This window comes from Rattus norvegicus, chromosome 12 (assembly GCF_036323735.1).
Source record: "Rattus norvegicus strain BN/NHsdMcwi chromosome 12, GRCr8, whole genome shotgun sequence".
In the NCBI taxonomy this organism is placed as follows: Eukaryota; Metazoa; Chordata; class Mammalia; order Rodentia; family Muridae; genus Rattus; species Rattus norvegicus.
In genome coordinates this window covers 36,955,885-36,978,788 of record NC_086030.1, presented here as the reverse complement: position 1 = coordinate 36,978,788, position 22,904 = coordinate 36,955,885, and the positions used below count along the sequence as shown (strand labels likewise).

Here is a 22,904-nt window from a genome sequence, read left to right as displayed (position 1 = left end):
AAGGAGAATCTGAGATGACAGGTAGGGACTGTCACATAGAGTTCATAGGATGCTGGGGGCTGCACCTAGGGCTTCGTGCGTGCCAGGCAAGCAGCTACGGAGCGAGCCACGTGCTCAGCTCAGCACAAATTCTCTGAAGGAGTGGAGACCAAACCTCAGGTGAGCCTGGTAATGTCCTTCAAATTCTCAGCGCCCTCCTGACAAGCCAGAGAGGCTCAGCAGGCTGCAGAGACAGCTCTAGACACAGGTATCAGCTGTTCAAGCGTGAGGACCAGAGTTTGGACCCTTACCCCCAGCACCCATGAAAAAGCCAAAAGGGCCATCAAACCCAGACATGCCGGTCTACAACTACAGCGCTCTGGGCATTTGGGATCGGTGGAGAAGGAGGGTCCCTGAAGCTTGATGGCCAGACAGTCTAGCCAATCAGCAAACTCCTGATTCAGTGAGAGACCCTGAGTCAAAAATAAACTGGCACGGGAGGTAGGAGAGTGGCAGAGTGCTTACCTGACACCTACAAAGCTCTGGGTTCAAATTCCCGCACCACCAAATAGACATTTATTTATATATAAATATATATAACATATAAATATATTATATATTTTGTAGATTTATATAAGTATATAATTTATAATGCACACACACACACACACACACACACACACACACACACACACACAATTTAGGGCCAGGTATGATGGTATATAGCAAAGGCAGGTGCATCTCTGTAGTTCAAGGCTAGCCTGATCTACATAGTGAGTTCCAAGGCTAGCCTGATCTATTTAGTGAGTTCCAGGTCAGCCTAGTCTACATAATAAGGGTTTGCCTTAGAATAAATTAACAAGCAAACTTGAGAGTCATTGAGGAGAACACTCAGCATGGACTCTGGTATCTACAAGGACACAGAAATGTACCCACCTACACATATGCACACACTCATAGATGTACACACACACACACACACACACACACACACACACACACACACAACACATGCATTTACAAATGCACACATATGGGGTTGGGAATTTAGCTCAGTGGTAGAGTGCTTGCCTAGCAAGCTCAAGGCCCTGGGTTCGGTCCCCAGCTCCGAAAAAAAGGAAAAAAAAAAAAAAAAAAGAACAAATGCACACATATGCGCGCTCTCTCTCTCTCTCTCTCTCTCTCACACACACACACACACACACACACCTCAGAAATGCACACTGAAACAACACCCACAGGCCTTCTTCAAAGTCACCAAGCTTCCAGAAGGCTGGTCACCCAGAACTCTGAGGGGTGAACGGATACTTGTGTAACCAGCTAACAGTAGGCAGCCAGCTGCTTACTCGAACATCCCAGGGACGGATCTGAAGCCACCCAATGTGGCAGGTTCCAGGAAGCGTGTTGCGCACGCTGAGTGTGTGGTTGCTCGACTTAGAAAACTCAGAGCATCTGTCACCATGGAAACAGACAAGCTCTCACAGACATTAAACTGGGAGTCCAGGCAACAGCAAGAAGCCAGAAGCCAGATATGCACATGGCAACCCAGATAAGAGGGTAACACCTGCCTAAGTGACTGGCCAGCACCTCCCAGGACACTGTTGCTAGAGGCTAACTTGATTCCCGAAGAGAATGACAAAAGAAGACACCTGATGTCATCCTCGGGTTTCCACACACACACCCACGCACACACGCATGTGCTCGTACACACACGCACACACAAGTAACCAAATACATAAACAAAATAAACACAGAACCCCCTGTTCTTGTGTGACTTTTTTCCCCTTAGGATTTTTATTCACCCCAGATAAAGTGACCTGTGACCTAGGAAGAGATTCTGGCCCATCCAGATGGGGTGCAACAATGTGTTTACTGGGGTCACTTACAGGAGCATAGGTGACTCAAAGGCATCTGTGTGACTCCACCCCACCCCTAGCAACTGCTTACTGCATAGCTACTCCTGGGCCCCTCGATCCCACAAGACCCAGTCTTTCAAGGGTCTCAGCCACTAATCACAGGGACTCTGATTTCAAGGTGACCACACAGCATCTTGCCTGAAGTGTTCCAGATGTGGAACCACTCCCTCCTGTGTACCCCACCTCCATGCTTCAAAGTGGACTGGCCTGGACTCAGCGCCCATAATGGAGCTGTAGGTTAATAAAGAGCCAATAGATTAGTCAGAATGGCCCCTGATGCGGTGTGACTGGAGTCTACAGCAAGAGGAGCTAGGAGAGAGATACCATGGACGCCGCAGAGAGACGAGGAAAGGCAGGCAGAGGCTGCATCCTAACCAGAGGGGAAGCAACAATGGCAGCCACGGGCATGCAGCCTTCAGAACAGCCAGGAGGGAAATGGGTGTTGCTTAAGTCACCCAGCTGATGGCCTTTCCCTACGATGGCCTTTCACTACGATGGCCTGGTAAAGCAAGTCACCTAAGTCAGAGAGGTGAGCCAACTGCAGTAGGTCACACAGCTGGGAGAAGGCAGAGAGCCAACACTTGGACCCCAGCCCAAGGACTCCGATCGTAAACTCTCACCCACTGTGAGGTGGATGGACGTGGCTGAAGCAGGTTGAGGGATGTACTCAAGACGGAGGGTAGAAAGAGGAGGAGCCACGGAGGGAGAGACTGACGGATAGCAGGACAGACAGGGAGGGAGCGAGAAAGAGGACTGTGCGTCCATACACCTCACAGTCCCACGCTTTCCACACCCACGAGTGCCACCATCTACCCTTTGCCAGCGGAAGACAAACATAATGTGACGTCTATACCCTAAAAAAACAAACAAACAAACAAACAAAAACAATCACCCAGTCACAGGAAGTTAGTATGCGCAGATATATGCTATGGCATAGGTGAAACTTGAAACAGGGCTGTAGCCAGGATGCAAACGAGCGAACCTGGGTACTGCGCATGCGCATCTGTAGGCCTCGCATTTCACAGACTGAGGGACTGATACCAGGTCAAGGTTAGTCTGAGCTACAGAGCAAGGCTGGCTCTCAAAAAAGAAGAGAAGAGAAGAGGAGATGAGGGGAGAGGGGAGGGGGGAGAGAGGAGAGAGGAGAGAGGAGAGAGGAGAGAGGAGAGAGGAGAGAGGAGAGAGGAGAGAGGAGAGAGGAGAGAGGAGAGAGGAGAGAGGAGAGAGGAGAGAGGAGAGAAAAGAGAAAAGAGAAAAGAGAAAAGTCAAGCAACAGGCTGGAGAGATGGCTCAGTGGTTAAGAGCGCTGACTGCTCTTCCAGAGCTCGTGCGTTCTATTCCCAGCAACCACATGGTGGCTCACAACCATCTGTAATGGAATCTGATGCCCTCCTCCGGTGTGTCCGTGTACTCATATACATGAAATAAATAAATTAATTTTTTTTTTTAAAAAAGTCAAGCAACGGGGTTGGGGATTTAGCTCAGTGGTAGAGCGCTTGCCTAGCAGGAGCAAGGCCCTAGCAAGGCCCTGGGTTCGGTCCCCAGCTCCGGAAAAAAAAAAAAAGTCAAGCAACAAAAGCAGAATCCCAGAACAATAAAATCGGAGTTTGTATACACAAGAGGGAAGTTCAAAACCAGACCAAGTTGAGTATGTACTCTGTTCAGAGGTCCCAGGCTCTAGCTGTGGCTACCACATAGCTACCACATAAGGGTTTTTATACAAGAAAAATAAATGAATTAAGTCTGAAAAAAAAAAAAAAAAGGCAAGGAGCACCCAAGGGCGGTGGTTCCCTCCAGCAGGGCTGGAGTTCCACAAGGCCCCATCTTTTCACCTGGGGTGATTGAACCTGATGGATGTGTATTATGACCTTTGCGAGAACTATGCACTGTTTCACAATAATAAGAAACGAAGAGCAGAAGGCACGGTGAGGGCTGGGAACAGACAGCAGAAGGAAATCCCAAGCCCAGTGCCTGTCAGACTCCAACTACAATGGAGCACTGCCCGAGATGGGCTCTCGGCCCAGGGGAGCTGGTGGAGTCTCCTGTGCCAAGAGGCCAGATGGGACGAGGGCCAGGGCTTAGGATTCCTGCAGGGCTCAGAGGCCAGGATGGGGGTTGGGGGTGTGGGTAGGGAGTAGGGCAGGGGGAGCCCCCAGATCCCACCTTCCTGAACTTCCAACTCCTGAAGACCAGCTCTGACTCCCCAGGACTCCTACAACCGCAAGGGTGGGTGGGAACCCTGAGCTGGCCTCAGCCTGGTCAGTGGAGGGAGTAGCACCTCTCGGAACATGGAAACGGGGCTGGGAAAACCAGGAGGCTTAAGCAGGAGCTGGTGCAGGAAATTCTAACCTACCTAAATCCTACTGCCACTGTCTCGAGGCTACCACTGCCTGCTCGGCCAGGATAATCCTTATTGGGTGGGCAGTTTTTGTGCAGTGTCTGTGGGAAGAGGACACACCAACCACAACCAGGGTACCCTGCCTAGAAGCTGGCCAGCTCCTGGAAAACAAAGCTTGCAGAATAGGTGCCCAGAAAGGCCTGGAGGTACCACTGATGGGAGAAAGGAGACCCACACAGGACAAACCTCTAAACTTAACAGCTACCACCAAGTAGGGCATGGTGGGCAAGCCTGCCACCCTAGCTACTAGGGAGACTGAAGGAGGAGGACTTAATGTCCAAGGCCAGCCTGAATTCTAAGAGTAAGTTCAAGGCTAACCTGGGACACTTAGTGAGACTAACTTTGTCTCAAAATAATAAGGAAAAAGTCAGGCCTTCAAAATGGCTCAGCAAGTAAAAGCCCTTGCAACTAAACCGACAATCCAGGGATATCCTCTAATCTCTATATAGTTCCCATACAAATAAACAAAGGGCTGGAGAGACAGCTTAGCAGCTAAATGCGTGTACTGCTTTCGCAAAAAACAAAAAAACAAAAAAAACAAAAAAACCCCTAAATTCAGTTTCCAGTACCCTATAGTCAGATGGCTCACTAGAACTCCTGCTCCAGGGGATCTGGCGCCCCCATGTGTCTCCACAGGTACCTGCACTCATATGCATATACCCACACACAGACACATAATTTTTAAAGAGAATTTTTAAATAAAAAGTTGTAAAAAAGTTTTTAAGGAAAACGGACTTGGGATATGGCACATCAAGCAGGGGACCCCAAGTTAAGTTCCCAGAATGGCAGAAAAATAAGACAGATTTGAATGGAAAAAAGATGGAGCTAGAGGCAGAGAGGCATCATGCACAGGGGCCAGCCTGTAGCTGCAGGCTGTGGGCCGGAGGACAAGTGTCCTTGACTCTAACAGAGGTCTACGCATATACTCTGCAGGGCCAAGAGGTTTGGGTGAGTGCCAACGTGAGCGACCTTCCTGTGTCAGGGATTTTTCCAAAACAATAACTTTTAAAAAGAAAACCTAGACGCGGGAGAATAGCCCGCAGCTGAGGGTACTGGATACGGCAGGGAAAGGTACTTGGGCGACTGCAGACTTGGCCTGAGACATCGCCAGCCAGTCTAAGTCTGGTGGGGAAGCTGGTTGTGCCACGGGCGAGCCTGGAGACGACTTGGAGCAGCAAGGAGAAGGAAATTCTGTTGCAAGCACAGATGACAGGTCCCCGAGGATGTGTGTGTCAACATGGTGAGCTATGCTTAGCAGCTTGCTATTCTAGGTGCTTGACAAGTATTACTCCTCAGACACAGGATACTCTTCAGAACATGGTGAAAAGGCACAGAGAAATTAAGCCACTTGCCCGAGGTTACCCAGCCAGGAATTGGCAGACGCAGGCAAGGTGGCAAGCACGTGAGTACTCAGACCACAGCTCGGCTTAGAAAAAGAGACTAGCAGAAGCCCGACTTCAGGCCCCACACTGTCCCAGAAGGGCGTGGCATGCCCCACGGTCTTGGGTAAGAGCCAGCGGCTGCTCTGTCCGGGGCTTAGGCTGACTCCTGAGCCATATTGCAGAACACGTCTAGAGCAGATCAACTCCTCTACATCTGAGCCTGATGCCAAGTATAGTGAAAGGCACAGAGGCTCGGCCTTCTTCCCACTCTTTGTATCCTAGAGCACACTCAGCACCTCAGGGGAGGCACACACAGCTTGAACTTTGGTATCCCCAGTCCTGATATCTCTCCTACTTTATCAAAAGAACCTCCTCCCACTCCTACAGTCAAGGAAAGCAAAGAGAAGGTAAGTGGGAGGGAGCAGGGAGACTGCCTGGAAGTCGCCATAAAATAACATGGCTACCCTCTCACTTATCGAGATCTCTTTTCTTTCCCTAGATCCAACATCCCACTTCCCCAGCCAGCCTGGGACAGTTAACCTGGCCTACAACCAGCCAGCACTGGCTCCTAACCGTGGCCTCCACCGGATCACAGCTTCCTCTGAGCTCTGGGTTCTTAAAGGGAAAATAAAGCGCAGGAGCTAAACCGGGCGGTGGTAGCTCACACCTCTAATTCCAGCACTCAGGTGGCAGAGGCAGGCGGAGCTCTGTGCGTTCGAGGCTAACCTGGTCCACTGACTGAGTTCAAGACAGCCAGGGCCACACAGAGAAACCCTTGTCTCAAGAAACAAAAAACAAGGGCTGGAGAGATGGCTCAGCGGTTAAGAGCACCGACTGCTCTTCCTGAGGTCCTGAGTTCAAATCCCAGCAACCACATGGTGGTTCACAGCCATCTGTAATGAGATCTGATGCCCTCTCCTGGTGTCTGAAGACAGACAGTGTACCCATATACAATAAATAAAATCTTTAAAAAAAATTTTTTTTAAAAAGAAACAAAAAACAAGGGGTTGGGTATTTAGCTCAGTGGTAGAGCGCTTGCCTAGCAAGCGCAAGGCCCTGGATTCGGTCCCCAGCACCCCCCTCCAAAACAAACAAACAAACAAACAAACAAACAAAAAAACCATGAGCGTGGGTAGGGTGGGAGAGATGGCTCAGTCAGTAGAGTCCTGACAGCCAAACCTGCCTTAGTTCAACCCCACAGGTAATGGTGGAAGAAAAAACTGACTCTTGTACACATGTGTAATACACAGATGACCCCCCCCACACACATACACACGAATAAACAAACATGTACAAACATGTGATTTTTAACAAACAAACAAACAAACAAAAAGATGGGTATATGCCTATAATCCCAAAATTTGGGAAGTAGATGCAGAAGGATTGCCCAAAGTGTGAGGCCAGCCTGCGCTACAATGTGAGCCCCTTTCTATAATAATCTATAACAACAACAACAACAACAACAACGAGGAGGAGAAGGAAAGGCTGGAAGCTGGACGCGGTGGAATACTCTAATCCTAGCACTCAGGAGGTAGAGTCAGATGGATCTCTATGAGTTCGAGGCCAGCCTGGTCTACAAAGTGAGTTCCGAGAGAGTCAGGACTATATAGAGAAACCCTGTTTCAAAAAACCAAAATGACGATGAAAATAAGAATGAAATAAAAGGGGGTTGGGGATTTAGCTCAGTGGTAGAGCGCTTGCCTAGCAAGCACAAGGCCCTGGGTTCGGTCCCCAGCTCCGAAAAAAAGAAAAAAGAAGAAAAAAAAAAAAAGAATGAAATAAAAGGAGAGAAACCCACGTAGCTGAAAACCCAACAACCTAAGATTTATGAAATTTACCCTGACGAGCTGCCTCCCCACTCAAAAAAGCCTGGAGCCAGAGTCAAAGAAAGCATCCATGGACATACATGAGAGGCAGCGAGTGGTACCTGGGGTGGTCCGGTGCTAACTAGGGGCCAAGGGTTCTGTTCCCACTCTGTCTCCTCTGCCTCCTGTCGAGGTACAGGACTTCGCCCCATCCCCACCTGAGTCCTCAGAGAGTGATTGGCCCAAAAGATGAGCATGTGACCCAAGCCAATCGGAGGCAATGGACAGCCCCAGGCCCCGCACCCACTTCCGCCCAGCCCTTGACACCACTGCTTGGCGTTTGTTTTTGTTTTGCATTTGTTATTTGAGTGTATGCATGAGGAGTTTTGAATGCGCCGTGGTGCATGCACGGAGGGCAGAGAGTAACTTGAAGAGTCTGCTCTCTCCTGCCTATGTGGGTCCCAGGATCTAACGCCAATCAACAGGCTCGGTGGCAAGCAAGCATCTTTAGTCACTGAGCCCTTTGGACAGCCGTTTTAGTCAGGACTGGCCTCAAACTCCCACAGTAGTCTGGATGACTTAGCTCTCTTGTTTTCGCCTCTGACATGCTAGGATTACAGGTGTGTAACAGCACCCATTTTTATTTTGTGCTTCGCACCTGCAGGCCACACCTCCCCGATCCAGCGATATAGATCACTGGCAGGAGAAAACAGTTGTCCGCTCCAGCCCACACTGGAGCTGGGTGTCGGGAACTCAGGGGAGGAAGTGACTCTGTTTTATTCATAAACCTTGGCTCATGGGCTACAGAGGAGAGTCCGTGGCCCACGCCAGGCCAGGGCTGCTGAAGACTCCCGTTCACTCTGGAAGGCTGTGCATCCCGAACCTGCACCCCATCTCCTGGTCTCTCCTGCCCTCGGCTAACGCAGGTGTAATTTATTTATCCACCGCCCACAGCAGTCCTGACGACATCGCTCCACTGCCTGCGTGGTGGGACGGGAAAAAAGGTCACTGGGGGAAGCTAGCAGCATATGTAGGGACTTCACCCTGGCACAGACACCAGAGAGAAGTTGCAGGAGTCACGAGAAAACATGTAGAGACTCAGACCCTGAATCTATGGTGTGTGGCCTGGGACATATGAACACCAATCCACCCAGTGGCCCCAGAATGGAGCAGTCAGGTGTCAAAGCTTGTGATTTCAATGATGGCTGCCGGTGTCCCACCCCAGCCAGGTCACCACTGTGGAGTAAAGCCATATACAAAACACACTGGATCCAGGTAGGACATAAGTGAATAAGCTCACTGGAGATGGGTGCAAGGAAACTCCCAAAGGTCAGGGAAGGTGAAGGAAGCTGGTGACCAGGATGTGTCTTCAAAAACATCCCACTTACAGCCTTCGGGTGTAGACTGGTGATGGAACACTTGTCTAGTGTGCCTGCCTCCCTGAGTCACTCCCAAGCACCTCAAAATGCAAGTAAATGCCATTTATTTTGAAACACAGGAGAGGAACTGAGTAAAAGAGACAAGGGGAAAGCATTTGGGCAGAAGGAACTGCACGTGAGAGGCTGAAAGAGAAGAGAGACCTATGGGGTTAGAGTAGCAGAAACACTGACTGGTCAGACAGGCAGGAGCCTGTGAAGAGTGGGGGTTGGGGAGTTGTCTCTATGTGTGTGTGTCTGTGTGTCTGTCTGTCTCTATATGTGTTTCTCTGTGTGTGTCTGTGTATGTGTGTCTGTGTGTGTGTCTGTGTATGTGTGTCTGTGTGTCTCTCTGTCTGTCTGTCTCTATATGTGTCTCTCTGTGTGTCTGTCTCTGTATGTGTGTCTGCATGTGTCTCTGTGTGTCTGTCTCTGTGTGTGTGTGTGTGTGTGTGTGTGTTTGCCTGTCTCTGTATGTATGTGTCTCTGTGGTGTGGGTGTTTCTCTCTCTCTATCGCTGTTTGTGTATCTGTCTGCCTGTCTATGTATGTGTATGTGTTTGTCTCTCTTTCTCTATGGGTGTGGGTGTTTGTTTGTGTGTGTCTGTTTGTCTCTGTATATGTATCTCTGTAAATGTGTGTGTTTCTCTCTGTGGGTATTTGTCTGTCTGTCTCTCTGTGTTTGTCTTTCTCTGTGGGTGTGGGTATTTGTTTCTGTGTATTTGTCTGTCTGTCTCTGTATGTATGTATGTATGTATGTATGTATGTATGTATGTATATATGTATGTATGTGTCTCTGTGAATGTGTGTTTCTGTGTGTGTGTGTGTGTGTGTGTGTGTGTGCACGCGCAGAGGCCAATCCAACCTCAGGTGTGGTTCCTCAAGCACTATCTATCCATCTTTTTTTTAAAGATGGACTCTCTCCAAAGCCAGCAATTGCATGCGCTGGGGGAATGAATCACAGGAGCTCCATGGATTCTCCTGTCTCTGCCTCCCCAAGGCTGGAATTTCCAGCATTTTTGACCTGGGTTCTGGGGATCAAATCCACCTCACCTCACCAACCTGGAGCCTGAAACAGCTTTAAACTGAAGCACTTGTGTCTTCTAAAGAGAATTCTGTCTGTGACAGGAGGAACCACCAGATCAGTCATGTCAGGTAGCATCATGGCACCCATGGTCTAGCCTGGCACGGGACTTCATAGTGCCAAGGGTCCCAGAACAGCATGTGATCCGACCTGTCCACTTTAGGTAAACATTTGGGAATCCAAGGCCCAGTGTCAGGCATCAGTTCCAACACCGGGGCCAAAGAACAAACACCACAGAGGTCCTTGCCCTCCTGAGCCTGGGGACTCCCCCATGGGGACAACGTGGCAGAAGGAAAAAAAAAGCCCGATGTACACGTAAATAGCACGGCCGGCTATTGCGTCTGAATCAACCTCGGCGGGCTCTCACTGGGAAATGTCAGGCAGAAGACCACAGAGCTAGCCCACGCACAGGAGGAACTGTGGGTGGTTGTGGTGGGAACTAGAAAGGTATCAGAGGGCAGGGTACTGGCTTCATGAAACATGGGAGGGACCTAGGGTTTCTATCTGACTGCTGTACTGGGATCTGGGAGGGACACAAGAGACAACAGAAAGGAGTTTAAGGATCTAGATAAAAGATACGGAGACAGTAGACTGCCTCAGGATAGGGGCTAAAGGTGGGTGACACTCACTTCCCTGGGGCTCAAGTATGGGAAGCAGACAGGGCAAGTGAAGGTCACCCCTAAGGTCTTGGCTTGCAGCCACACGATAGAAGACCTCTGGTCAAGCTAACCAGGAAGGTGAAGGGGGTGAAGTGGGGCAGACCTGGAGGTGAAGAGGGAGGTCAGGACAAGGTGAGCCACCCGCAATCCTCCTTTGAGATCAAGATCAAGGCTGGAGTTCTTGAAAAACGTCAAGGCCCAAGGGGGAGAGTTTGGGGCTGAGCAGTGAGTTGGGCCTGGACATATTCCACCAGAATGTGGCTGAGGTAAAGATAAGGACCCATCAACCCTGAGTGCTCAGGAGGAAGATGCCCCTGCCCAGCAAGAACCTTGAAGACAACCCACAGCCAAAGAGGTCCAAGAGCCCTTCTAGAAGCTTCCAGAGAGGGGAGAAGGAACTTCATTGAAATGCCAGGAAGCAAGCAAGGATCAGGCCACTCCTATTCCTTCCCCTCCCCAGGCAGCTGAAAAGCACAAAGCAGAGGTAGGGGGGTGGGGAGGTGGGGAGAGACCAGAAAGCCCCAGGTCTGAGGAGAAGGGTGGATCCTCAACAGCCATGAGACCTCGTCAGCCACTGGGATTGAGAGCCAGGCTAAGCCAGACCTGGTTTTTCATTTCTGTTTGCAGCTCGGCCTGGCCTGACCAGGCCAAGGCCACCAGTGAGGGAGGGAGAGGAGTGGAGAGAGGTAAAAGGGTCACGTCACGTGTTTTTGTTTTCTGGTCTGTCTGTCTTTCTTTCTTTCTTTCTTTCTTAAAGTAAATGCTTTTAGCATGCACCAACTCCCCCCCCCCCCCAGATTTATTTATTTTTATTTCTATGAGCACACTGTAGCTGTCTTCAGACGCACCAGAAGAGGGTATCAGATCCCATTACAGATGGTTGTGAGCCACCATGTGGTTGCTGGGATTTGAACTCAGGACCTCTGGAAGAGCAGCCAGTGCTCTTAACCGCTGAGCCATTTCTCCAGCTCTGGTTTTTCATTTTTATGACCTTTTCTTTTCTTTTTTTTTTTTTTTTTTGGTTCTTTTTTTGGAGCTGGGGACCGAACCCAGGGCCTTGCGCTTCCTAGGCAAGCGCTCTACCACTGAGCTAAATCCCCAACCCTGTTCTTTTCTTTTTTTTGAAGTCCAGGCTGGCCTAGAATTAGCAATCCCCCTGCTTCAGCCTCCTGACCTGTCTCTATTTTGAGCAGAGCCACACCCACACCCACACCCACACCCACACCTGCCAGGCTAAATCCTCCTCAAACTAAATGGATGGCACTGGATCCAGAGCTGGAGGTATTAAGTTTCAAGCCCTGGACAGGTGGTTTAGATGCCTACTTAACATATGAAAGCCGACCTGACTGCCAGGTTCTCCCAGCATCCTTCAGTCCCTACTTGTTTCAGAACCCTCCTGGCTGGCATACCCTGCCTCCTACCCTGAACTCTATAGCCCGGAGGGCCGGGTTGCTCTTCCCTGTATAATCTAACCATTTTGCTTGCCCATTCTCTCTTCACCTTTGGGCCTCCTGGCAACTGTGCCTGGTTCCCCTCTCTCCTCTCCTTTTCTGATCCCCATCTCCTCACATAGCTCAGGGTCATGTCCACACTGGACTTCTCCAGCGGTCCCTGTCTCTAACTACGCTCTCCCTTTCTCTCTTTTATCTACAACAAACCTTCTACTCCCCCATACCCTAGAGCAGCCATGTTTTCCTCTCTCTCTCTCTCTCTCTCTCTCTCTCTCTCTCTCTACTAATTCAGAAGGCTTCTCAGCCGAACTCACCGGTCCTAAATCAGGAAGTGGCAAACATCCAGTGGCAAACTAGGGAGGAGCTCATGGTGGCCCGGGACCTCTTTTTTGCTGGCCAAGGAAGGACATTTGAACACTCCTCTGTACCCTACAAGCCACAAAAATGCCAGAGAGCAGGCAGCCTGGGCCAAACCTCCTAGGAACCAAGATGCAAGTAGGATAAGCTCTGTAGAGAGCCAAGCAGCCTCTCCAGGACTGGCTCCGGAGTCGGCTGCTGGGATCCAAGGCCAGAGAACAGGATTCCAGGTAGCTGAACTCGTGGAATCAGAGTGAATCAGGGTGAGACACTGTGGGAAGACGGCAAAGAGTCCATCCTTCCAGGAAGGGTCTTAGGGTCCTTCCAGGAATTTAAAAGGAGAGTCTGGTTTCAAAATGCCAATTGGGAACACCTAACGCCTACATATGGTGACCACACAGTGCCAGTGGCCCCTTTTGTATTCTGCAAGTGCTAAGGTTGGAGCCCTGGTGGCTTGCACCTGCTAGGCCATCATTCTGCCACGGAGCCATGTCCCCTACTACCCAGCCCATGGGAACACGCATCAGCACCTATGTGTACACGTCTACGTGTGCTCAGACAATGACCCATGTGTCTGCATCCCCATGTGGATGGGTTGCAACTCATGTGGTACACAGAAACACTCATGTCCGACCATGACGGCACTGGACCATACACCAGGCTCTGTGTGCTAGTATACCTAGGGACACTACTATGTGGACCCGCACCAAAAGGTGTATATAACAAGAGACACACGTACTGAAGGTGTGAGGACTTGAGGGTGCACGAGGAGCCAGAGGGAACAGAAATAAACGCTTGGAAACTAAAAATAGCTAGTTTATAGCCACAGCTGCAGCCCTGAAGGGAACTAAAACACTTACGCACAAGCCAGGGGAACCGGAAGTCAGGCATCAGGAAAGAGGAAGAAAACAGAAGAAATCCCAGCACACCCAAGCATTCCTACCCAGGGCCTGGAAAGCAGGGAACCTACAGGGACAACCATCCTGACATTAGGGGCCCCCGATCCCACATGAGGAGCAGCCCGTGGTGGCCCAGGCACACCACAGGGTGGTACAACCTGGGGGACTCTGAGGAGGTATCAAGGGGTTCTGAACCTGCAGCCTTCTCTCACAGGAGAAAAGTCTGGAATACACCCGCTAGCCATGCAGATTATTAGAATACTAACCAAGGGAGGGGGAAAAAAAGGAAGGACCAGGGTGGCCTTGTGCCTCTCCAGTCAAGGTCAGCTGTTTTAGCAGAAGCTACGTCTTGGTTCTGTCACCAAAATCTGGGGTGGGCTGGAGGGAGTGGGGGGGGGGACACGAGGACATCACAGGACAAGTTTTACTTAATCTCTCTTTGTGTCTGTCTCCCTGGAGGAAGCAGAAAGCAACTGTAGCCATTTAGATACTAAATAAAAGGCTCTGAGGAATGTCAGACGCTCAGCTTAACACAGTGTCTACAAGCTGCCATCTGCCACCAGGGCCACTTTCCAATGCTAGGCCAAAGAGTTATGCCAAAGATCACAAAACAACTGAGGAACAGTGTAGATATCCCAGGCTAGTCCGACTCCTGAGAAGTCCCTGGGCTCTGTAGGGAGCTATGAGAGAAGGACTCAGAATAGAATGAAGGTGAGGAGGGGTAGATAGCCATTGATCCCAGTCAGCTCCCCAGCCCCTCCGCTGGCTGGCCAACATCTTGTTCAGGAAAAAGAGAGAACCACATCCAGGCCTTTGACAGAATAAGGATTGTGGGCTGGAGGGATGATGGCCCGGAGGTTTACGAGCACTGGCTGCTCCCGTAGAGAGTCTGAGTTTGGTTCCCAGCACCCACACAACACCTCACAGTGCTCTGGAACTCCAGTTCCAGGGGATCTTGACACCCCTTTTGACCCTCAAGCACTATACACACGTGACATACAGACAAAACACTGAAAATAATAATTAAACCCTCTTTTTTAGGGGGGGCAGGGCATTTTGAGACAGGGTTTCTCTGTGTAGCCCCGGCTCTCACAAAACTCACTCTATAGACCAGGTTGGCCTCGAACTTAGAAATCTACCTACCTCTTTGCCTTCCAAGGGCAGGGATTAAAGGCGTGTGGCACCAAAGGAACATGATAGGGCCCCTGAAGTGGAACTAGGTCTAGCGAGTTCAAACCAGGAGCATGGGGTGGGGGAGGGCAGCGGTGAATTGAGGGAGGGAAAGAGACACAGATTGGAGACCTTCGAGCTGCTGAGAGGAATTTGGGGTTCACTTGGAAAAAAACGGGGAATGTCAGAGAGTCTGAGCAGGGTGGACACCATCCCTCGTGAGAAAAGCAGGACGAGACAACCCACATGGATCCAAGCAGGCATCAAGGCCATGGAGATAGAGGGGTCATAATGGGTGAGACCCCCAAGGGTATGAAGTTAAGATGGTGGTGAACCAGATATCGGGGAGCAGGAAGTAGCAGAAAGAACGGAGCAGGTAAGGGCAGCCCGAGGCTTCTGCTCTACACCAATGAGAGGGAAGCATCAGCAGATGACCAGGCCAAGCACAGTTCAACAAGAAAAGTCACATCAGAAAGAGGAGCTGATCCAATCGTGGACATGGGAAAGATTATGAGGCCCTCGGGTGAAGGTGGTGGCCCTGTGGATGAGCTGCCTGACAGGCCGGGTTCTAGGTGAGACACGCAGGGATCCCAGTGCTGGTGCGTTTCCCTCCGTGCGAGACTGGGCTGTCTGTGGGCAAGCCTGTAGAGCATTTTCTTAATTCGTGATCGATGGGGAGGGGCCTGGCCTATTGCGGGCAGGGCCACCCCAGAGCTGGTGGTTCTAGGTTCTATAGGAAAGCAAGCTGAGCAGGCTATGAAGAGAGCAGCCATGAGGAGCAACCCAGTAAGCAGCACTCCTCCATGGCCTCTGCATCAGCTCCTGCTGTTTGAGCTCCTGCCCTGCCTTCCTTCACTGATGAACAGTGCTGTAGAAGTGGAAGCCAAGTAAACCCTTTCCCGCCCAAGTTGCTCTGGTCATGGGGTTTTACAAGAGCAGTCATCTGTCATTTTTAGCACAATTCATAACACGTGGATACCATCTCCTTTTTGTTTTTTAAAGAGATCGGGTGAGTTAGCGCAGATGCGTTACTCCCAGGACTCAAGAAGCTGAGGCAGGGGAATTTCAAATAAAGCCTGGGTAACACGAGACAGACCTTACCTTAAAGAACTCCAAACAAAATAATCACCATTGGAGGTCAGTGAGATGGCTCAGCAGGTAAAGGTGCTTGCTGCCAAGCCCGATGACCTGGGTTCTATCCCTGGGATCCACATAAGGAGAAGGAGAGAACTGGTTCCTCAAAGTTGTCTCGTGACCCTCACAGGCATGTTGCAGCATGACTCTTCCACTCACACACCAATGAATACATGCACGTGATATCTTACCAAAAAAAATCATGGTGGTTTGGAGAGATGGCTCAGTGGTAAGAGCACTGGCTGCTCTGATAGAGGACCTGGGTTCGTGAAATTCCTAGCACCCACACGGTGGCTCACAACCATGTGTTAGTCCAGTTCCTAAGGATCTGATGTCCAGTCTGGCCTACAGGGCACTGCACACACAGATGTACATGCAGGCAAAACACCTATACACACAAAATAAAACAAAAATGTCCAGAGAATCATGGAGTCAGCATTATCTACCTAGTGTGTCTGGTGCAAACCCTTCCCTACCTCTTTCTAAACTATCATGGTACTAACGTGAGTCTGTTGAAAATATAGAATACTGTTAAGGTTTTGCTGTTGTTCTTGTCATTTTGGGTCGGTATTTTGTTTTGAGACGGGGTATCTCTGTGTAACCCTGGCTGTCACAGAAATTACTCTGTCTCTGCCTCCCAAGGGCTGGGATTAAAGGCATGTGCCACAGCCACCAGACTGCGGTGTGTGTGTGTGTGTGTGTGTGTGTGTGTGTGTGTGTGTGTGTGTGTGTGTTTCCTTTATGTTTTGCTGTGCTGGGGACTGAACCCAAGGACATGGATATGTTAGGAAGCAGTCTATCCCTCTACCTATTTGTTTGTTTGTTTATCTGTTATTTATTTATATGTGTGTTTATTTAAAAGACAGGGTCTCTCTATATAGCCCTAGCTGTCCAGGCACTGGACTTGACTCAGAGATCTGCCTGCCTCTGCCTTCTGAGTGCTGGGATTAAAAGTGTGCACTAATGCCCCCAGCTCACGTTTTAGGTTTGTATAAAGATGGGGGTCTGAGTTGCCTCAAACTTCCTGTGTAGCCCAGGCAGACTTTGAACTTCCTCTGGCTTTGAATATTCATTCCTCCTACCTCAGGCTTCAAGTAGCTGCGATGATGGACAGACAAGAGGCTGGGGAGGAGGGACTTTACTATAATAGTGCTGGGGTTGGGGATTTAGCTCAGTGGTAGAGCGCTTGACTAGCAAGCGCAAGGCCCTGGGTTTGGTCCCCAGCTCCAAAAAAAAATAGTAACAGAGCTTTTTCCCCATCATCCATGTCTTCCCAAAACCTGGCCCTTCTTAATTCTTTTTTTGACTGCCCAGCAGCTTACTGTACACACAGAGAGGGCTCTTGCTTATTCCCTATTTCCCTATGGAGGGCAAATCAATCATGGCCGCTTGAAGTCCCTCCCAGCCCACCACAGGCAATGCTTAATAACTAGATGCCGACCTTTGCTATGGCCCAGATCCCTTATCTGTAGAAAAGAAGAATTCGCAGCCTCGGCCTGTTTCACAATGCTGTGGTTAGACTGAGACCAGAAGCAGGCAGACTGGCAGGACATTTCCAAAGGCCGCTTGTAATCTCCTTTGTAGCTAATCCCTCAGGGTGAGCAAACCAGATCTGACCCCTGTCTCACTGCTGGGAGAAAGCTTGGCTGTCTGAGTGATGGACCAACTCCAGCTAAGCACATGGTACAGTAGGCCTGAGTCCCTAAGCTCTCAGAACGGTCACCTACGTGGGTACCATGCTCCTGCCCAACCTTGCAGAGCTGAAGATGTGAATCAAAACCACCGAGAGCCAAAGAGGGTGATGGCGTTTAGAAATGAAGGGTCATTTCTAAATCCCTTCAAAGTGCATCGTCCCACAGCTTGTCAGACAGGGTATAGAGGAGAATACCAAAATCCGAACAGGGGGCACCTGTGGGTCCACAGGCTAAGGATCAATCCCACCATGCAAGTGTTCCTGGCTTCACACAGGAGGGTATGTGCTCTCTGTAGCCTGAGACAAAGACATGGCCGGACAACAGAGGAACCAGTAAACAAAGGAATAACAACACAGTAAGGGGGGGAAAGGCAGTAACAGATTGGCATGCTATCCCAGTCAAGCAAAAAAAAAAAAAAAAAATACCTTTGAATGGGGCTGGGAAGATAGCCCAGTGGGTAAAGTGCTTGCTAGAGGATCTGAGTTCTGATTCTCAGAACCTGAACAAAAGCTCAACACAGAGCCAGTGTTGGTAGCATATGTCTCTAGTGTCAGCACTTGGGAGGCAGGGAGAGCCTGGTCTACAGAGGGAGTTCTGGGACAGCCAGGGCCATGCAGAGAAGCCTTGTCTCATAAAAAAGAAAAAGATGCTGAGTTTGTCTGGTTCCTATCTGGAACCCTGGCACCAAAGCAGGTAGAAAGGGGCAGATCCCAGGGACCCGTCGTCCAGTGTCTAGCAGAGAAGGTACACTTCATATTTAAATGGGAGAGCCTGTCTCAAAAAAATAAGGTGGGGTTGGGGATTTAGCTCAGTGGTAGAGCGCTTGCCTAGCAAGCGCAAGGCCCTGGGTTCGGTCCCCAGCTCCGGAAAAAAAGGGAAAAAAAAATAATAAAGTGCAGAGACCCTGAAGAAGACACTCTACAGGGGGTTGGGGATTTAGCTCAGTGGTAGAGCGCTTGCCTAGAAAGTGCAAGGCCCTGAGTCAGTCCTCAGCTCCAAAAAAAAAAAAAAAAGACTCTGATCTTGACATGTGTGGTAAGCCTATTCGTACAGGTATATGAGTGCGGTGCCTGTGCGTGCAGGCACACGCACACACACACACACACACACACACACACACACACACACACACTGTATTTAAGCCAGGCATGGCATACACCTTTAATCCTAATACTGGGCAGAGGTAGGTGGATCTCCGTGAGCTTGAGGCCAGCCTGGGCTACATGCTGAGTTCCTGGGCTATGTAGTGAGACCATGACACAAGAGAAAGGAAGGAAAGAAGGGAGGAAGGAAAAAAGGAAAAGCACAGGTTTTGTAAAAGATGTCCATTAGAGCTGGGGAGCTGGCTCAGTGGGCAAAGCGCTTGCTAGGCAAGCATGAGGACTTGAGTTCAAACTCCTGGCAGTACATACAGTATCGGGCATCATCGAGAGTGCACCTATATAACCCCAGAGACAGGGGAATAGCTGTCTAGTTCATCGAGAGACCCTATCTGTAAGGAAGGAGATTTGCTGACCTACACAAATATACTTATGTAAAAAAAAAAAAAAAGAATAACATCAGAAGAAAGAGCAAATTCTCTCTTCTCTCTCTTTCTCTCTCCCCCTCCCTCCCTCTCCCCCTTCCCTCTCCTCTCCCCCTTCCCCACTCTGTGTGGTGTGTGTGTGTGTGTGTGTGTGTGTGTGTGTGTGTGTGTGTGTGTGTGTGTGTCAGGGAACCCAAGGCCTGCCGTGTGCTGGATAAGTCCTCTACCAATAAGCTACACCCCTAGTCCTGATTTTCCCCCCTTAAACAACTAAGTATCCCTCCCTTTCATACATCAACTTCTTTAACTTAAAAAAAAAATAAATAAAATGTGAACATTTAAAAGACAAGGCTTCCATTCAAGTAGCACAGAAGGAAAGTGTCCAAAGTCAACTCCAGGGTCCCTCCCTGCTCCCCTCCACTGCTACCCTCCTGCCTTCTCCTGAAGTGAGCTTTTTTTCCTCCCTCAAGAGGTCGGCTCCGCTCCAGCCACCGGGGCCTCTAAGAAGAGGCTGTCTTGGGCTAGGCGTGTCTTTCTGTCTTCCTTCCTTCACGCCACTCAGCCCCCAACCAATCGCCTTTGGGATTTTCATAAGTAGGGTTCTGGAAGCCGCTAGCTCAAACGGTAAACCTCCAAGCTTCCAGCTATGGGGCAACTCAGTCAGACGTGGTTTTCCCTTCTCAAGCCCAGCTCAGATGGGACCCTGACTGATCGAAGAGGCAGGCACGGTACCAACGCTATCACTCACCCACACATCCCACCCTCCCCACCCCCTCAACCCCTCCCCACCCCCAACATCTTTAGTCTCTGTGCCAACTGAAAATAAGAAAACAGTCCAGAGAGGAATCTGGGGAAGGAACCAGTTCAGATTCCTCCTCACCCCCAAACAGGAGAACAGGGGACACCTGCTCACTCTACCCACTACAGGCTGGCTGAGCAGGAAGCCCAGTACACGTGACGGGTACACATGGCCAGGTCCTGACTGAAACCAAGGGCTCCTACTGAGATGATGCTGTCACCGCTACTTTGCTGGCCCTAACAGAAAGGCCCAGAGCAGTTCGGATGCTCCAACAAGAATGATCTTCCCTCCACCCAAGACACCATAACTCCTGGGACGCTGGAACTTCTTGGCAACTATAATCTTCACGTACAGGAGTTGAAAATCCAAAGCAATAGATATGTCAGTGTGGCCAAGAGGACTTAGAAATGCCCATCACAACTCCAGGAAAGCCACCTGTGGCTCCATCCGGAAGACCAGCCAGGACCTGGGAGGTGGCGGCCAGCCAAAGAGGGAGTATCCCTCATTCATTCCCTCCTTTCAGCGGGCAATGGGACACAGTACATGAAGCCATTCTTAAACTCCCAGTAAACAAACCCGCTAAGAGGTGAGATGTCAGTCAATCCTGTGACAACAGCTTCTTGGGGATCCCAGGTCCAGTTCGAACTGGTTGTTCCCTGAAGGCCAGCCTCCGTTTCCCCTTCCGTGGGAACTCAGCATGTCAGAAAAAACACTGGAGATTTTTTTACTCGGTAATCTCCAGGACTTACTTAATGAGCTCTGGGCTCATTCGGAGGACACCGGATCCCAGGGCAGAGTCTGTAGCTGGACCGGCACCGCCCGCCTAATATCGGTCCCCGGTTGAAAGGGCAAAACAGGGCCTAGGGCTGAGATCAAGGGAGAGGCCCGGCTGCCTGCCCTCGGCAGACCCGAGTAGTGTCTGCCTCTGCCAGTGCGTGGGAGCAGAAAGCTGCTTAACTCTCGAGATTGGCTGGCAGTGTGGGGGCGACCCAGGGCATCTTTGGGGCATCTAGGCGGGAGGAAACAGGCAGAGCACCCAGAGAACTGGGCGCCCTTAGAAGCCTCACAGATGTACTGGGGTTTAGCACAGCTCTTGAGGTTACTAGGTCCAGTCACCAGTCGGTGTGTGCTGAAGGGCCAGGCCACACTTCTGCTTCAGTGAGGATCAGGCCCCTGGGACGCTAGTGACTCAGACCTCCAAGGCTCTGGGGTGAGCCTGGGCCTCTCAGGTGGTGAGAAGGTAGCACCACCGTCCCATCCTGCGTCCCGATCCTCCTCACCCCAGGACCCTTCACTCACCTTGAGCACCTGCTGCTTGATGAGCGAGGGCACCATGAGAATCATGATAACGCCGAGCGCAGCACACAGCAGCCCTAGAACGCCCAGCCCCAAGGCCACCCAGCGTGCCCTGGAGCTGACGCCCATGTCCGCGTGCGCGGCCGAGAGTCGCTGGGCTCAGGACCTGAAGGGGACGGCGACAGAGGCGACGGAGGCCACAGAGATGACAGAAACCGAGCAGCAAGGTGTGTGCCTGACAGTGGCCAGAGCAGCAGTAGCCCTGCAGGTGGCCAGAGGTTTTATGCGCCATGGCCCGGGCAGCCCGCCCCCGTGTTCGGCGCGGGATTCCGGCTAGGGGTGGGAAAAGGCGGGGAGTGGGCGGTGCTCTGATGGTGAGGCGTGGGCGTGGCCTATGTCGGGAGCCGCCCCTCCGAAGTGCTGGGCTTTCCAAGCTCTTGCAGGGTCTGTATATCCGCTGTGTGTTTCCCCCACGCTTCCTGCTCTTGTCGCTGGCCTAGGTGGGAACCGATGCGCTCACCACAGAGGGCAGAAGTCCCTGGCACCGTCTGCATCCGCTACACCCCGCTCCTGCCACCTCTTCTCTCTTCCGACTCCTGCCAATGCCTCCCGCTCCCCTGCATCAATTGCAGTCGCCAGGGCCAGCCTCCGGGCCATGCACACCCTCCACTCAATTCCGTATCCCTCGGGACCTTTTGCATTCCCTGCACTCGGAACTCCGTATCCCTTTGGGCTTTTGCACATTCTCCATTCTGTGTCCCTCGCGGCCTTGATGCACTGTCCCCTCGGAATTCCGTGTCTCCCAGGACCTTCGCACACCCTTTGCTCAGAATTCCGTGTCCCTCGAGGCCTTAAGCACACCCTCCACTCAAAACTCCAGGCCCCAGACACACGCTGGGCCCCTGATTCCATCCAGGAAGGTGTTTGAGGGGCTTATCAGGATGCCGGGCCACTATGCTCCCTGCTGACTCTTCCTTATCACCCAGAGCCACCAGCTCAGCTGAACTCAGTTCTGCGTTCTTTGGCCTTAAGCCCCACTCAGGATACCTGCAGGGTGGTGGGGACTCTGTCTTGCCCTGCCCTGCCCTGCCCAGTGCCCAGTTAGTTCATTCCCAGCCCACAGCCAGAGCCTTTAACTCTAAGCACTCCCTGTTACAGCCAAAAAACAGAGACATAGGGTAACTTCCTCAGTGAGGGCAAGGCGGCCTGCTTCCCACTCAGGACACAAAGGATAGATATGCAGCTGAGAAAACCCAGCCCCACACCTGTCAAAACTGAGTCCTAGCTCCCGTTAAAACCCAGAAGGTCTCCTCTTGGGAACCACCTTCAGCAACATGACCCAGAGTCAGGATTTACTCAACACCTAGTAAGTTCTGCAGAAACAGCCAAGTCATCTTTCCAGCCCTGACAGATTCCACCAGACACACAAGAGTAAGCTGGAGGACTGGAGAGATGGCTCAGCAGTTAAGAGCACTGACTGTTCTTCCAGAGGTCCTGAGTTCAAATCCTACCAACCACATGGTGGCTCACGACCATCTGTAATGAGATCTGATGCCCTCTTCTGGTGTCTGAAGACAACTATAGTGTACTTATATGATGAAATACACATCGATAGACATGGTTCAGTGGTTAAGAGCACTGGCTGCTCTTGCAGAAGACCTGGGTTCAATTCCCAGCACCCGCACAACAGTACACAACATCCTTAATGGATGGAACTTAAGTTCCAGGGGATCCGATGCCCTCCTCTGACCTGGTGCACAGACATACATGCAGGAAAGACAATTGCATACATAAAACAAGTAAGTCTAAGACAAAAACAAGCTCTAGCCGGATGGCCAGCCAGACTTCTCTGACCAGTGAGACCCGGTACCCAGTAGGTATATTCTGTCTCGAACAGCACATTCTGGTACACCCACACAAACATGTGTACACACACAGACAC

General features: G+C 50.9%; 1 protein-coding gene and 1 long non-coding RNA gene across 3 annotated transcripts in view; one reads left to right on the top strand and one right to left on the bottom strand.

Annotated features, from left to right (window-relative positions):
- The window catches only part of Scarb1 (scavenger receptor class B, member 1), a 66,681-nt gene extending 45,194 nt beyond the window's left edge, over positions 1–21,487 (bottom strand). The window contains exon 1 of one of the 2 annotated variants that reach the window (XM_017598269.3): positions 20,966–21,487. In XM_017598269.3, coding sequence (XP_017453758.1) covers positions 20,966–21,091 — 126 coding nt within the window. In that variant the 5' untranslated portion in view covers positions 21,092–21,487. The remainder of the gene's footprint in view (positions 1–20,965) is intronic. The other variant, NM_031541.2, reaches the window with a different exon arrangement.
- LOC134481291 (uncharacterized) lies at positions 5,825–6,752 on the top strand. Its single transcript, XR_010056760.1, has 2 exons — positions 5,825–6,082; positions 6,175–6,752. It is a non-coding gene; the product is annotated as an uncharacterized LOC134481291 (long non-coding RNA).
- Positions 21,488–22,904: the final 1,417 nt, after the last annotated feature.